General features: G+C 44.3%; 1 protein-coding gene across 1 annotated transcript in view; it reads right to left on the bottom strand.

Moving 5' to 3' along the window:
- The window catches only part of SLC9A7 (solute carrier family 9 member A7), a 148922-nt gene extending 136852 nt beyond the window's left edge, over positions 1-12070 (bottom strand). The window contains exon 1 of the mRNA XM_072815820.1: positions 11730-12070. Coding sequence (XP_072671921.1) covers positions 11730-12054 — 325 coding nt within the window. The 5' untranslated portion in view covers positions 12055-12070. The remainder of the gene's footprint in view (positions 1-11729) is intronic.
- Between the last annotated feature and the right edge of the window lie 2362 nt (positions 12071-14432).

Here is a 14432-nt window from a genome sequence, read left to right as displayed (position 1 = left end):
AAAAAAAAATTAATTTGGACCATTACCTGATACCATATATAAAAATTAACTCAATATAGACCAAAAACCTCAATTTAAGAGCTAAAACTATGAAACTCTTCAAATAAAACATATAGAGAAAGCTTCATGGCATTGGATTTGGCAAAGACTTCTTGAGTATGACACTGAAGGCATAGACAACAAAAGAAAAAAAGTGAACGTCATCAATATTAAAGCCTTTTATGCATCAAAGGATACTATCATAGAGTAAAAAGGCGACATGAACTAGGATAAAGTATTTACAACTCATGCATCTCATAAGAGATTAATATCCAGAATATATAAAGAACTCCTACAACTCAATAATGACAAAAATAAACACCCTAATTTAAAAATGGGCAGAGGAGTTGAATGAACATTTCTCCAAAGAAGATGTACAAACAGCCAATAAACACATGAAAAGATGCTCCACATCATTATTCATTAGGAAAATGAAAATTAAAACCATGAGCTACCACTTCACAAGTACTAGGATGCCTACAAAAAAAAATCCAACAACAACAGAAAATAACAAGTATTGGAGAAGATGTGGAGAGATTAGACCTCTTGTGTACTTCGGTGGGAATGTACAATACTGAAGCTGCTGTGGAAAACAGGCAGTTCTGAGAAAAGTCATACATAGAAGTACCATATGACCCAGCAATTCTACTCCCAGGTATATACTCAGAAGAACTGAAAACAGGGACCCAAAGAGATACTTGCATGTCATGGCAGCAATATTCATAATGGCCAAAAGGTGTAAAACCACTCAAGTGTCCAGGAACTGATAAATGAGGAAACAAATGCAGAGTAGAACATTATTCAGCCTTAGAAAGGAATGAAATTCATATATATGCAACAACACGGATGAACCTTGAAAATACTGTGCCGAGCGAAATAAGTCAGATACAAATAAGTTAGGACTAGAAGTGTATGAATACACTTACATGAAATATCTAAGATAGGCAAATTCGTAGAGACAAAAACTAGATTAGAGGATATTGGGCAGTGGGGAGAGGAAGGAATATGACATTATTGTGTAATAGGTACAGAGTTTCTGTTTGAGGTAACAAAAAATTTTTGGAAATACTGGTATGATTGGCCACACAGTTTTACTAGTGCCATTAATGCTAGTGAATTGTACAGTTAAAAATGATTTTTAAAATGGCAAATTTTGCTATATTTATTTTACCACAATAAAAAAGAATTTAGGGATCCCTGGGTGGCGCAGCGGTTTGGCGCCTGCCTTTGGCCCAGGGCGCGATCCTGGAGACCCGGGATCGAATCCCATATCAGGCTCCCGGTGCATGGAGCCTGCTTCTCCCTCTGCCTGTGTCTCTGCCTCTCTCTCTCTCTCTGTGACTATCATAAGTAAATAAATAAAAATTAAAAAAAAAATAAAAAATAAAAAAGAATTTAGAAACCACCATGTAGCTTATCAGCTAAGTACACAATTTTTGCGAAAATATACTCACCTATCCCCCTTTGTTCTCCTTCCTGCAACAGCTTGCTGTGATTCAGGCAGATGTTTTCACACACAGTTCTCCTCAGAAACTTCACTGCCAGTGTGAATCTGAGGCATGAGAACCTGAAGGAAGGACCTTTAATGCTAAGCAGCGTTAATAGCACCTTATTTTTGTTAGACAAAATAGAATTCATTAAGCAAATATTTCCATGGCACCTACTATGTGTCTGGCACTATTCTAGGGACAGAAGAGACAGCAGTAAACAAAAGACATGTATGCCTGCCTACACTGTCATTCAGGCTTATGTTCTAATGTACTTGGGAAGAGCTCTCCAGGAGACTATGATATGCCTGGGAGAACTAGCATAGTAAGAGGAAGGAGACCTGGAAGCTCGACAGACCAGGCTCTGCCTCTCCACCTCTGTGATAGTGACATCTTGAGATCAGAAACCTTTTAAGCACCTGCTCCCACCAAGAAGGCCTGGCACAGCCACTCTAAACATCCTTTGATGATTTTTCTGGGTTTTCCTCTATAACAACTGGTAGCTTTCTGCCATATTGTTTTGGTCAGGGCAGCTCTGACAAAGTACCATAGACTGGGTGACTTAGACACCACAGAAATTTATTTTTCTCACAGTTTTGGAAGCTATAAGTCCAAGATCAGGGTCATAAAATGGTCAGGTTCTGGTGAGCGTCTCCTTCTGGGCTGCAGACTGCCGACTTCTCATTGTATACTCGTGTGGTGGGGAGAGAGCTCTCTGGGGTCTCTTCTATAAGGGTATGAATCTCATTCATGAGGGCTCCATTTTCATGACCTAATTACCTCCCAAAAGCCATAGCTCCCAATACTATCACACTAGGTGTCAGGATTTCAATATATGAATTAGGGGAGGCCCAAACAATCGTTCATAGCACCTTTGGATGAAAACAAACAGGCATTTTGGCTCCACTCGGATCCAAGGTCCCAAGGCCAATTTAGCATAGGAAAATCCAGTCTTCCAAATTGGCCAGCCTCATTCCTTGCAGTAGTACATTGGAGTTTGGAACCAAAGCCCTAACTAAGAATAAAAGGGGACACTTTTATTTTATACTCTGGGCAGAGATTTCCCTCAGAGACCCTTAGGAACCGGGTCATCAGGGCAGGATTCAACTTTGGCTCTATCCTGGCCAAACACATCCTGAACCATACTGATCTCATCCTTTAATAGACTCCCACTTACCACTCTCAAATACATGGCCCTAAACAAATGTAGTAGTAGATCTAATGTTCAATTTCTTCATTTGGCAAAATGAGAGCAACAATACAGTCTTCATACATTTGATGTGAAGGTTAAATGGCTTTAAGTGTGCAAAATACTTAACATAGTGCCTGGCTATCATAGCAGGTACTCCAAAAACAGTTGCTATTTTTCTACTATTGTTTAATTACAAGCAACATAGTGAATGTATTTAAAGGGTGAAAACAAATCTTCTACAGCAGTGAGTTTCAAATTACAACTTAAAAAACAACAACAACAAAAAACCCTACTAGGGGCACCAGTTGGTTAAGCATCTGACTCTTGATTTGGCCCAGGTCCTGATCTCAGAGTTGGGAGATCAGGCCCCATGTTGGGCTCCATGCTCAGTGCAGAGTCTGCTTGAGATTATTTCTCATGTTCTCTGTCTCTCCCTCCCCCAACTCATGCTCACTCGCTCTAAAAAAAATAGATAAAATAAAATAAAATATTGCAAAAAAAACTCTGCTAATGTATTGAAACATCAATTTCTGTGTCCCACTCCGAAGCATTCTAAGTCTGAGACCATACCTGCTAGTTCTAATAATCTCCCCAGTAATGTACTGAAATAATTTCATAAACTCCAGATGAATACTCCCTTCAAAATGGGTTACTTAAAAAATTTAGTTTATTATCACCAACAACAAAACCACATGCAAATCCTACTACTTCTCTTTCCTAGATTATGTGTGACAAAGTACACATCAAACACTGCATCAGAGATTGGCTAGCTGCTTTCCAAACCTGTTCCTCTTCCTCTAGCTAAACTATATTCCCTGCTTCCCTTCCAGTAAGATGTGGCCTTATGACGAGGTTCTGTCCAACAGAAGTGGACAAAGTGATGTGCAATACTTTCAGGCTTAGCACAAAGTCTTCCCCATGTGATCTCTTTTCCTTTCCTTATTCACTGGTTGGAGAGAGAGGATTCCAAGGCCCTAAGGGATGTGGAAGCCACGGGATGGAAGGCACCTGGTCCCTGAATGACTACCTGGAGAACCACCTGCCAGACTCTTGCACTGGCTCATTACATGAAATAAAAATGAACCTTTCTTATGTTAGGCCACTGAAATTTGGGGTTGGTCTGTTCCAATGGCTAGCATTACCCTAACACAAATATCCACACTGATTAAAAGCCAAGTAACATGCTTTAACCAAAAGAGAAAAGTCTCCTAACACCTATTCTCTTGCAAATGGAACGGAGGTAATTTTTCAAAAGAGATGTGAGCTTTTAAAATAAAAAAATATCAGGGGTGCCTGGATGGCCTAGTTGGCTAAGCATCTGCCTTCGGCTCAGGTCAGGGTCCTGTGATTGAGGCTCACATGTGGCTCCTTGCTCAGCAGGGGGCCTGCTTCTCCCGCTCCCTCTGCTGCTCCCCCCGTTTGTGCACACAGACTCTCTCTCTCTGTGTCAAACAAATAAATAAAATCTTTTATAAAATAAAAAAATTAAAAGTAAGAAAGCCTAACATAATCCCATATAAACTAATGTCAAGGGCCACCTGGGTGGCCCAGTAGTTGAGCCTCTGCCTTCGGCTCAGGTCGTGATCCCAGGGTCCTCAGATTGAGTCCTGCATCAGGCTCCCCGCAGGGATCCTGCTTCTCCCTCTACCTATGTCTCTGCCTCTCTCTGTGTCTCTTATGAATAAATAAATTAAAATAAAATCTTTAAAAAAAATAAAAATAAACTGTCAATGAGTAATGTCAAACAGCATTACTCAATGTCAGAATTTAATGAGAGTAACAGGTTGTATATAGCCTTCATCCTTTCAGGAAGGAAGGTTAACAACTAACAGGTTAGCAGGGAGGTTAACATCTTCCCCAATTTTCTATTTTAATGAAAATTTCAAAACATAGAAAAAAGTTGAAAGATGAATATATATAACGCATACCCTTTCACCCACCACTCAGATATATGTGGTATGTGTATTTTTTTGACTGAACTTTTTGAAAGTAAGTTGCACGCATTAGGTCTCATATACTTGACCCCTAAATACTTGTAGACGCCAATTAATATGTGCATTCTCCTATACAACCCCAATTATCTCACCTAAGAAAAATAACAGTCACTCCCTAATGTCATCTGGCACCAAGTCCATATCCAAAACATTTTATAGTTTATTTTCATGAACCAGGAGTCAATCAAGTTTCCTGTGCTATGACTGCTTATGCCTCTTTGGTCTCCATGAACTTGTAAGAACACGGTCTTAGTTGGCTCAGGCTGCTAGAACAAAATACCATAGACTAGGTAGTTTAAACAACCAACATTTATTTCTCACAGTTCTGGAGGCCAGGAAGTTCAAGATTAAGGTGCTGGCAGATTCAGTGTCTGATTAGAGCCCTCTTCCTAGCTTGTAGATGGTGGCCTTCTCCCTGTATCCTCACATGGTAGAGAGACTGGGAGCTTTGGTCTCTTCATCTTCTTATAAGGGCACTAAACCCATCATAGAGGTACCACTCTTATAACCTCACCTAGAACCTAATTACCTCCCCAAACCCCACTTCCAAATAGCATCACATTAGGGATTATCAGGACCTCAACACATGAGTCTCAGAAGGTGAGATACAATACAGTCCATAACAGACATTTATCCTATCTTTTTGTTTCCCTTGACATAGACTTCTTGAAACCAGGACAATGCTCTTGTAGATTATCCCATATTTTGGATATGTCTAATTGTCTTCACACGGTATTTGATAACTTGCTTCTCTATCCCCTATATTTCCTGTAAAAACTGCATCACATAAGGAGGCACATACTACTAGATAGTTCAACAAGGAGCAAGGATAAATTTGATGACTTAGATACAGGATGGCGACTGCCTGACCTCTCCACCATAAAGATACCTTCTCTCCTTTGTGATAGGCAAATAATCTGTGGAGTGCCCCTTGGCACCATGTAAGGACCATGTTCCCCAACAACCTCTCACCTATAGCTTTGGAATTCATTGAAAATCCTGGTCTAAGTCATCGAGGGTTGTAAAATGGTGATTTTCTAATCACATCATTCCAAAAAGATTACCTTTTGAGAGTTCTAAGAAACAATTTCAGGAAATCTCACTTTCTAATTTTGAGATACATTTTATGTCCATTACTCACTTTTAAAAAACTAAGTTTTCTTTATGCCTAGAGATTCCTTTAAAAAGAATACCTTAATATCGAAGGAAAATGCTACCTAACCATATAACTATGTTCCCCTAGTTCTAATGTAATTTTTGCTACATAAAAATTGTCAGCTTTCTTTTCAAACAATTTTTCAATTGCAAAAGAAATGTGTCAGTGTCATGGAAATTTCAAGCCATTCAGAAGAGTACAAAGGGAAAAGTAACATCTCCCCTCCCTCTATCCCAACAACTGGCTCCACTACCAAAGGATAACCACTGCTAAGTTTGCATGTGCAGGTCATATATAAATATGTGTACATGTTTGAGTGCATACATTGCATAATTCTTAAAGCATAAGTGAGATGATACTATACAGATTGTTGTGAACCTTGTTTTTTCTTTATAAAGTATTTTTTAAAGCTTTTATTTATTTATTCATGAGAGACACACAGAGAGAGGCAGACACATAGGCAGAGGGAGAAGCAGGATCCCTGCGGGGAGCCTGATGCAGGACTCAATCTGAGGACCCTGGGATCACGACCTGAGCCGAAGGCAGAGGCTCTACTACTGAGCCACCCAGGTGCCCCATGCCTTGTTTTTCTTCACAACAGTATGTGTGGATGGCTGCACAACACGTCTTTTTTGCCAGCTGCATAATATTCCTTAGCAGGAATGTGCTGTCACTTAACCAGTCCCTTCTTGAGTATTGCAACTTGCTTCTGCTACAACAAATATTGCCATCTATGTAACATGCTAGCACAAGTATTTCTGAAGGACAAGGTCCAAGAATTGAGACTGCTGGCCAAAAGAGCAGGGTAGGTACACTGTAAATAGTTTCTAGGTATTAACAAATAGCCCATCAAAAAAAATTAAATGCACCTCTCCCCCACTAACTTATGCTGATGCATTTTTAAATTACAGCAGGTCTCTACTGAATGAATCTCAAGTGGCAAAGCTGGCCAGGGACGCCTGGGTGGCTCAGTGGTTGAGTGTCGGCTTGCTGCTCAGGGCGTAATCCCGTGGTCCTGGGGTCGAATCCACATCAGGTTTCCCACAAGGAACCTGCTTCTCCCTCTGCCTGTGTCTCTGCCTCTCTCTGTGAGTCTCTCATGAATAAATAAATAAAATCCTAAAAAAAAAAAAAGCTGGCCAAAGAATCACAAAGTCTAAAGTGAGAATAAGAACTAATACTTACCAAGTGTTTAAGTGTCAGGCACTGCACTTGACCTTTACAACATCTCAATAATACAGTAATCCTATGAGGTGAGTGACACTGTCTCCATTTTTGAAAAGAGGAAACCAAGGCTCAGAGAGCTAACCCAATGTTGTATACAGCTTTAAAAATAACAGAGCCAGCATCTGAACCCAAGGGATCTGGGGCCAAAGTGAGACCCTATGGAGCTGCCCCAGACTGGGGCTGAAGGGTGGGGGGACTCTTAAAAGAAAAACCCAGGGCTCCCAATTAACCAAGAACAGGGTGGTTCCAAAATGTTTACTCACACACAGGCTCAAATGCTAATTGTATGCTACTTCAAAGAGTCATATTTCCCCTTGCAGGCTTTGCCTAGGAACCCACTCTCAGGCTGAGCTAGACAATTCAGCTCCAATAAAGCAACCACCAGCCCACGGCCCACAGAACCTGGAGGGGCTGACCAACATAGACTTGGGAAGTTGATAGGCGTGGAGGAAGCGAGAGGCAGGTGGTAGGCTGACACGGCCAAGTTAGATATTTTGGACCTGTATCAGTTGTCACAAAAACATTATGGGGGGAAGTGGAACTAGCATACACACGAGAGAGAACCACAGCTAACTGACACAGTATGTTTATACCACCTTTCTCTGCCTCAGACACTTGCTATTTCTGCTGCACAGATTTGCTGGGCCCAGTAACTTTCGGATGGCACGTAGTCATGTAGTCACGTACAGAGGCAGACAGCTGGGAGCTCCCTGCTCTGACAAAACAGGTTAGACTGGTGCCAGTAAGCTCCTGGGCCACTGCTGTGTGCATCACAGGGCCTGGAGGTGCTGCTTTCAACTTCCCTGGAGAGTCTGGTCTCTGGTCACCTTCCCTGATAGCTACCTGGGTCTGCTGTCAGGGAGGTGTGCTTATAACTGTCTCTTGCAATTTATTTTTTGGTTTTAAGATCTTATTTATTTATTTATTTATTTATTTATTCATTCATGAGAGACACACAGACATAGGCAGAGACATAGGCAGAGGGAGAAACAGGCTCCCTGGAGGGAGCCTGATGTGGAACTTGATCCCAGGACCTGGGTATCACAACCTGAGCTGAAGACAGATGCTCAACCGCTGAGCCACTCTGGTGCCCTTGTCCCTTGCAATTTGAAGGTTGAGCATGCACAGTGTGTCTTTTACTGTCCTCAGATCCTTTGTCTCTGAGCAAGAGCTTAAGATGGGATCTATCAGTGCACACCACTCCCAATAACACATCAACTCTTGGGGGATGCCTGGGTGGCTCAGCGGTTTAGTGCCTGCCTTCGGCCCAGGGTGTGGTCCTGGAGTCCTAGAATCGAGTCCTGAGTCCCACGTCGGGGTCCCTTCAGGGAGCCTGCTTCTCCCTCTGCCTGTGTCTCTGCCTCTCTCATTCTGTGTGTGTGTGTGTGTGTGTCTCTTTTGTCTCTCATGAATAAATAAATAAAATATTTTTAAAAAAGTGTTAACTCTTGGGGCGCCTGGGTGGCTCAGGCCACGGTCCCAGGGTCCTTGAATGGAGCCCCCGCATCAGGCTCCCTGCTCAGTGGGGAGTCTAGTTCTCCCTCTCCCTCTGACTCTTCCCCCCATTCCTGCTTGTACTATCTCTCTCTCTCAAATAAAGAAATAAAATCTTTTTTAAAAAATCAACTCTTCTTTGAGGATAATGAGTTGGAGAGAGTGCAAGAAAAGAAAATCTCTTTCCCCTTTCCCATTTTGTCTCCATTCCAGGCACAGGGCTCCAGAAGTCCCATGGGTATAAGCAACAATTGAAAGGTCACAGAAAACTGATAGTGTAATATAATTTAAAACAGGGAGAAGTGGGTATCAAACTAGATGATTTGAGGAGCATCTTAAAATGCCATCATAAATGCCTCCAAATGGGGGCAATGATGCACTGAGAGGTAATTCAGCTTCCACAGGTAAAAAATGGAAAAGCACAAAAGAGTATACAGTGATGTTTCCCTCCCACCTCAGGTCACAGCAACCTAGTTCCTCCCCCGAAAAAAAAAAACCAATGTTACTAATCTATTGACTATCCTTCCAGAGATATTTTATATCAGCAAACATAGTTACTTATCATAACTTGTTATAAATATTAAAGCTTTCCCTTTCAAATTAAAATGCCACTTATATATTTTTAAAGGGGCAGAAATTAACATTTTTTAAATTTCAAAGAGTTTTGAAACTTGCAGTTGAACTCTTTCACTCATAAAAGCTTACCAACATTTAAAAATTAAATTGTTTACCTTCAGAAATTAAATTGGGCACCCAGCACACAGCAGATACTCAACAAATGTTTCCTTAGGTCTTTTTGTCCTTTATTACTCAGAGGCAACAGGACAATTACTCACTTCCTCTACTGATATCAAGAAATGAAATCTGTTTCTTACTATTATTAACAAAGAGAAGTCCTGAAAATCTGTACTATGTTTGCTTAAGCGTTTGAATATTTTCATCCTGAATTTTTAAAAATCAGAATCCCTATCCCACTAGCCTTCAGGAAATAATGAATAATTAGCTGATCAAATGATGTTAGAATTCAGATGGAAGGTGTGTGTGTACTAAAACAGAAGACTAAATATCCATGAGACAGAAAACTTTTCTCACAGGCAAAATATTCACATTAAAATATTAATATTTGGCAGAACATAGGACATCAGATACTGACAAACTAAATTTCTTAGTATATTTCAAAGTAACACTAAAACCCAAAGACAGAGCAAAATGACACAGAGTGCTATAAGATGATGTTGCCTGTTCTGAACAATCAGCAATTAAACCAGATTTCGGTACCACAAAACAAAATGGTACACTGCAACACGACCCCAATGACTAAAAGATGGAGAGGAGTTTAAAAAGTATATATCAGCAAAGGAAAATCCCACTATTGTTTGTAACCCTTAAGATAAAGATGACTGAGCTCCTGAGAACATGGAGTACAGTTTTTTCTCCATCAGAAAAAAAATATTTTTAAATCCTCATTTTCCATGTGCTTGAACATGTATTTATGAGCCTGTCAAATCTACCTTTTAGAAGTATTTCACACTGTGCTTTAGTGAATTGGATCCTGAGGCTAGAAAATAAAAATATTTTTATGGTTATCTATAGACACAGAAGGATAATTTTCATTTGCATTATCCCTCAGAGTCAACCACCTGAAATGACAACATGCTTCAATTCCCCCACTCCACTATCTGCTCAGTACACCTCCTGGCTTACCTGCAGCCCTGGCATTAGTGATTTGTTACCCACTGACACAAACCGCAGAGCTCAAGAGTGGCCAGGTATTGAGACCAAAGTTTGAGTTCACGTCTCCAACTTGCAATAACCGAACTCGGTTTTAGACCTGGTTCTGTTTCAATGACATATCTGTTTAGGCCCTGGTGGCCATGAGCCTGGGCTGTCAACAACTGATCCAGAGCCCTGAGAAGCAACGCCCACGACCAAGGGTAATTTTCACATTAAAAATTAAGGTGTCTGCTTTCCATTCTTTGTCCAGGAACCCTGAATGGAAATTGAATGGAGGGATCCCTCCAGTAAAAGTAATGAAGTATAATGTTCCCAAATGGGAACAGTCATGAAGTGGGCTTATCTATTTCACGTGACGATGCCCACTTGGGCCTTAACTCCACTGAATTCAATTCAAAAAGAGAATACTTGGTTCTAGTTTGGAGTCACAAGGGGGTGGGATAGAGGGATGATTCAGATTACAGCTAACAGATATCCATCCAATGATGGAAGATTTGTGCTGACCACTCTGAACGTAACACACCCTGTGCCATTAAATCCAGAAGAGGATGGTGACATCAGCCCACCCTTCACAACAAAAGACGGCTGACTCCAGAGTTAAAACCACCACTTTCCCTCTCTCATACACTTCTAAACGTATCTTCAAAGTCATGTCTATGTTAAAACCTGAAGAACACAAAAGGTCCTCTTCAAGTCATTAGGTATAATGTCCCACCTGGACAGAAGAGTGGGAGGAGTGCCCACATGCCCGACTAGGCCCGACCACGGCAGTGCACCACTCTGGATCCTGGACCCCGCTCGCCTTTCACAGCACATCCGGCTCCGACTTTGTTAACAAGAGACCCGGGAACAGAGATCTCAGAAGTGGGTGCTCACCCAGGTTGACCATGGATGTGTGGCATCCATCAGGCCCCAGGCCGCCCATTACCCAAGCCCAGAAACCCTCAGCCCTCGCCCCCACCTCACTGTGGCCTGCCTCTTGGGGTGACGCGGTCCCCAGGGTAGTCACCCACCTCTCGCAGAGGCACACACACCCTGTTGAGCTGAACTGGGGTGGGGGGTGGGGTGGCGGGTGAGGAAGCGCGATGCGGGGATCGTGGGGGGGGGGGCACAAAACAGAACCTGGCAGACAGAGCCGGGCCACCTCGGTGCCTTTCATTATCCTGGTTCCCCGATTAAGAAACGTCGAAATGGGGTGGGATTCTTTTTAACGGTAATAGAAAGCCAGAAAAAGCAAGACAGTTGACCTTGGGAACCAACCCCGTCGCAGCGGGAAACGGAAAAGAAACACGTTGGCAAGTGAAGGGGGAGCGCAGCGCAGCGCAGAGCGGGGCGGGGTGGGGGCAGCGCCGCGGCCGGGCCGCCGGAGGGGTGTTGGGGCGGTGGGCACGGTAGGGGGTGCTCACCGTAGATCATGGCCAGCCCGGTCTCGTGCAGAAAGCGCACCCGGCGGTGCTTGAAGAGCCAGATGGTGAGGATGGTGAGCGTGAGCAGCAGGATGAAGGTGAGCAGGCTCACGCTGTCTTGCCGGTGGCTCTCCTCCGCCTCCTTCTCAGTGGCGAGCTCCTCCATGGCGCTGCTGTCGTCGGCCGCCGCCCCAGTGGAGGCCGAGGCCGCGGCGCGCAGCCCCCGACCCAGCAGCAGTGGCAGCAGCGGCAGCAGCAGCAGCCGCGGTGGCAGCGCCCGGGCCGCCCGTCCCGGGCCGAGGCGCGCCGCGTCACCAGGCTCCATGGCCCCAGGGCCGCCCGCGCCTCCTGCGCGCGGGGACCAGCAGCCCGCGCCGTCCGCGGCTTCCCGCGGCGCAGCCGACCTGCCGGAGTGGCCGCGACCGCCGCAGCTCCTCCCCCCGCGCGCCGGGCCGGGGCTGCGCAGGGAGCCACGTGGGGGAGGGGCGCGCGCAGTGCGCAGGATCCCCAAGCACCGCCCCCCGCCCGCGCACCTGTTCGGCCCCCAGCCGCGCCGCGCGCTGCCGGCGCCCTCCGGGCTGCCGAAGCCGCCCCGGCTGGGCCCCTGCGGCTCCCGGGAGCGGCCGTCGGCCGCCGGCCTCCCTGCGCTCCCTACCGGGTCCTGGCGTACCTGGCCAGGCCGTCTGGGATCGCGGGGCCGGTCCTGGGCAGTCGGCGCCGTCGCCGCGCTTCCTAAACGCAACGCCAGAGGTCGCCGGTGCCCGGCAGGAGCATCAGCTTGGATTCGCGCGCTCTGGGGCCACCGCGAAGTGTTCCACCTCTGGCCAGGGTGTGGCTGCCCGGAGCCCAGTAAAGGGCGAGGGGACCCAGGGTGGGGGGGGGTGGATCTGGGGGAAGCGAAGATTCGCCCTACGCCTCTCTTTCCACAGCTTTCACAGGCCTTCCCAGACTCCGCCAGGCTTCATTCAAACCTCTGCTCTAAGTCTGTTCCAAAGTGAGGACTGATAAGGGATTGGAATAAGGTGCAAGCGTTAAAATACCGCCTTCACCATTTGGGGAAGAGACCGACTTCTTATTTTGGACTGTGTAACTAACCCTCTTGGGGAACAGGGTTGAGCCAGAAGGAACTGAACTCTTGCTGTTCCTGCTAGATGCGCAGCAGGGGCTGAGGGTGATTACCCTGGTGGCCCTTTTATGATGACCTTATGGTAGCCCAGGGAGTCTTTGGATGATTCTTGGGGCACCTCTGAAAAAAAAAATCAGAAAGTGGACTCTGGAGAATAAAGCCTCTTGGAACAATTCCTCAGGAACTAGAATTTCCAATCCATCACGGAAGAAAAGAGCTTGAATTCTCTCTTTTTTAAAAAAGATTTTTAAATTTTTAAGTAATCTCTACACCTGACGTGGGGCTGGAACCTACAATCCCAAGATCAAGAGTTGCATGCTCTACCTACTGAGCCAGCCAGGCGCCCCTAGAGCGATGGAATTCTTAATCACTGAATTCCCAGTGCCTAGCGCTGTGCTCTTAAGTGTTTATTGAACTGCTCTGAAATCCTTACCAACTGTTCATGTTTTCTCTCCCAGGGGAGTTTGCATTTTTAAGAGAATTAATTGAAGAAATCAATGCTTAACTAAAAAGAGTAATAATAGGGTAGGGGATAGTATTAGGTAAGAAAGAGATTTGGAGCACTACAGCCTTCCTGGTTCTCCTCTAGGTGAACACTCTGCGGAGCTGCTTAGTACCTTCTCTAAAGCAGGGGAATGAATCTCTTCATCAAGATTTTAGCTAGCATTGTTCTATATTTGTCCAGGCTGTCACCCAGCCCCTGCAAAAATCCATATATCTTGAAGTTCCATGCAGGTTCCTAATGAAATCGCAAATACTAAAAACCTGTATAATCACAGAGAAAGTTGTACAGCAACAGGAAGACAATCTAATTTCTGGAGACTCACTAAAATCCACATTTGCTGAAAACTGGCCATATTGATCATAATATTTAATATTACACCCTCTTGGGTTCTATAAGTCGAGGACAGAACTTCTCTCTGCAGACTTCTTAGTACTTAGGGCAGATTGCATTTTCAAAAAATGCCCACAACCCCATTTCCAATTGCACATGCTCTTCCAGAACGTGCCACGCCCCATCAAGAGGTGGCATCTGCATTCCCACCCCTTGAACCTCAGTCGACCCTCGTGACTGCCTCAAAGAATAGAATGTGGCAATAAAGACTGCACAACTTGCGAAACCAGGTTGTAAAAGACAATCTAGTTCTGCCTGACTCATTCTCACACTCTTGCTCTCTACCCGCTTGGAACCCTGAGCTTCCATGTAAAAAATCTAGACCACAGTGAGATATCACATCACACCTGTTAGAAAGGCTATCATCAAAAAGACAAGAGATAACAAATGTGAACGAGCAGGTGGAGAAAAGGGAACCCTCATGCACTGTTGGTTAGAATGTAAATTGATACAGGCACTCTGGTAAACAGTATGGAGGTCTGTCAGAAAATTAAAAATAGAACTACCAGATGATCTAGAAATTCTGCTTCTGGGTATTTATCCAAAGAAAGTGAAAACAGGATCTCAAAGATATATCTTCATCCCCACGTTTATTGCAGCATTATTCACAATAGCCAAGATAGGGAAATAACTCAAGTATCTGTCAACAGATAAATGGATAAAGAAAATGAGATATATATAT

The sequence above is a fragment of the Canis lupus genome, chromosome X (genome assembly GCF_048164855.1).
Source record: "Canis lupus baileyi chromosome X, mCanLup2.hap1, whole genome shotgun sequence".
In the NCBI taxonomy this organism is placed as follows: Eukaryota; Metazoa; Chordata; class Mammalia; order Carnivora; family Canidae; genus Canis; species Canis lupus.
This window is presented reverse-complemented; position numbering and strand designations above follow the sequence as displayed.